Source organism: Ceratina calcarata, unplaced genomic scaffold (genome assembly GCF_001652005.2).
Source record: "Ceratina calcarata isolate Rehan_Ccalc_2016 unplaced genomic scaffold, ASM165200v1 scaffold1062, whole genome shotgun sequence".
Classification (NCBI taxonomy): Eukaryota; Metazoa; Arthropoda; class Insecta; order Hymenoptera; family Apidae; genus Ceratina; species Ceratina calcarata.
The window spans coordinates 10946-13451 of record NW_017131518.1 but is presented as its reverse complement, the minus strand read 5'-3'; the positions used below and the strand labels follow the sequence as shown (position 1 = coordinate 13451).

At 43.1% G+C, this 2506-nt stretch overlaps 1 protein-coding gene across 1 annotated transcript in view; it reads right to left on the bottom strand.

Moving 5' to 3' along the window:
* The window catches only part of LOC108632413 (dynein heavy chain 7, axonemal-like), a 17506-nt gene that overhangs the window by 4061 nt on the left and 10939 nt on the right, over positions 1 to 2506 (bottom strand). The window contains exons 11-14 of the mRNA XM_026819652.1: positions 1849 to 2223; positions 1112 to 1450; positions 819 to 1040; positions 117 to 568 (exon numbers count right to left, since the gene is read on the bottom strand). Coding sequence (XP_026675453.1) covers positions 117 to 568; positions 819 to 1040; positions 1112 to 1450; positions 1849 to 2223 — 1388 coding nt within the window. The remainder of the gene's footprint in view (positions 1 to 116; positions 569 to 818; positions 1041 to 1111; positions 1451 to 1848; positions 2224 to 2506) is intronic.

The following is a 2506-nucleotide window of genomic DNA, read 5'->3' as shown; positions in this document are numbered from 1 at the left end:
TATTCATGACGTGTTATGTAATTTATTACATGGTTGCAATTATGTGATCTATTTAATTATTCACTCTGGAGGAATTGATTGATTATTTACTAACTTGTATATATAAAAAGATTTACCATTCTCCATGGTCGAGCCACTGTCTTAGCAATTCGATCGGTGGTTGGGCCCCGTAAACTTCTTTCAGCGGCATTGAGAGATCATCGACGAAAATGATCCACCGCTTGCCAATGGGCGCGCCGTAAACGCCCTTTCGCCTTCTGTCCAGTTTGCCCATGATCGTATCTTGGGTCTGATTAGCCGTGGTTTGCGCGGAGAAATTAATGATCAACGGCTTATTTACATCGGGATTGTTCTTCTTCAATAAAAAGTCGACCACGTAAACCGACTTCCCGGTCCCGGTTGGACCAACGAATAGCACCGGCTTCTCGTTGCTCACTAATAGTCGAAACAAAGCCGTGTACCGTATCGTTTCGACCGTGGGCACTATTATCTGATTCACGGGGATGTCGCGAGGTATAGGAGGACTGTCCATTAATTCGTCAGACCATAATCTCCATTTTCCCTTGCCCTAATTAAAAACAAATACCTTTAATAATTTCGCTAAAAAATATTTATTCATTATTAAACTGCGGATTCTATTATATACTCGTGTTCCCGAAAGTCTAAGATCGAGCACAGTTCAGTTTTTGATCGTTCTGCGCATCTCAATGCTTTACTATGTGGAGGGAGTTCGCTGCGACCCCCACCACCTCCGAACCTGCGCGAAACGGTCTTAGACTCTCGGGAACACGAGTATAATTTTTCATACGACTTCATACTTCTTTGATGAATCTGTAATCGAAAACTGAGCCATGCTTCGGCATGATGAATATATACGGTTTCGAAGGTGGTTGTATTGGTTCGGGCAGCTGAAACTCTTCCATTAATTCTGCAGGGAATGTTTTCTCAAGGAACCCTCGAAACAGGAGACTGTAACGTTCCCTGGATTTTACACTTAGGACACCGCCTAGTCCCCAGATACACGAGAAGAAGAATGAGCCCTGAAAATATACCCCATGGTCTCTCAATTTTTCTTATTGGGTAAATGAATTTGAAATGAAATGTGTTGAACCTCGATTTGTGCTCGTAAGTCCAACTCGTCCATATCTTTCACCGCTTTCTCGTCACGGTAATCGTTCAGGAAGCAGTCCATTAAATATGTCACGGCACGTAGGACGTTTGAAGTTTTATCAGGAAGTTCGCTTCTCCCCGCGTATCCGGGGTTCATCGTAATGAAAACGGCACAGGTCGGATCCAGACTGATATCGGTCCCTTCGAACTCCAGCCGCTGCTTCCCAGCGTTTATAGCTCGTTGAATCGTTAAAATTTGCTGCGCCACTACTGATAACACTTCCAAGTCTATTCGATTGAACTCATCGAAGCAGGACCATGCACCAGTGCTCGCCAATCCCTAAACCAGATTTTCATTCGCTACGTATATATAGGATGTCCCAGAAAAAGTGTTAGAGCCGAATGTGGGTGATTCTGTAGGTGTTTCTCAACAATAATTTCCTTGGCAAAGTGCAAAGTGAGGTGTGGTTTTTGAATTATTAACGAAAAACACTGACCAATGAGAGCGCGCGTAAGGCCTGCGCTGACCAATGGCCGAGCGCCACGATCCAAGCCATCACTGCCATGGTTCAGCGCGGGCCCTACACTTATTGTTTAAAATAAAGAAATATCTACATTTAAAGTAGACGTTACGAGATTTAACTTAAGAGAAAAATCGTCGTCTTACTATAATTTGTTTTTGATTAATCATGTTCCAATTTCGCGATGCCATAATATTTTTTAATGTAAAATAATTACCTTAAAGAATTTACCCAAGGCGATGTAATCGAGACCATCGGAGCAGTTGAACACAACGCACTGTTTCGCTACTGCCTTGGCTAAATCCTTGGTAGTCTCGGTCTTTCCGGTTCCGGCCGGCCCTTCCGGAGCACCACCGAGGTGCAAACTCAGTGCGCTGAACAAAGTTCGATAACATCTATCGGTTAACGGCGTTATTACCAGCCTGGACGTATTACCCAGGTACTCGTACGCGTATTTCAACGATGTGTTTATCATCGTCGTCCACATATCATCATCCTGGAATGATGTAAAAGAAATAAGATAAAAAAGGATGTTACACGGTATAACAAAACAGTATACTTGCGGTCCCGAAAGTCGAGGACCAGGCACAGTTCAGTTTTTGATCATTCTGTGCATCTCAATGCTTTACCGTGTGGAGGGAGTTCGCTGCAACCCCCACCACCTTCCAAGCTGCGCTAAACGGTCCTAGACTCTCGGGAACAAACATTGAAGTCGATTTTCACGAAACCGAAGCTGTGGATGGAAAAATGTTATACTAAAATATTTTCTTCTTTTTTAACGTAGAATCATCCCCAGTTGTACTACGATTTCCGGTCCATCCCGTATAGTAAATGACCCAATTTATGTTCTAGCAATTTTTTATCTTTTTATATAT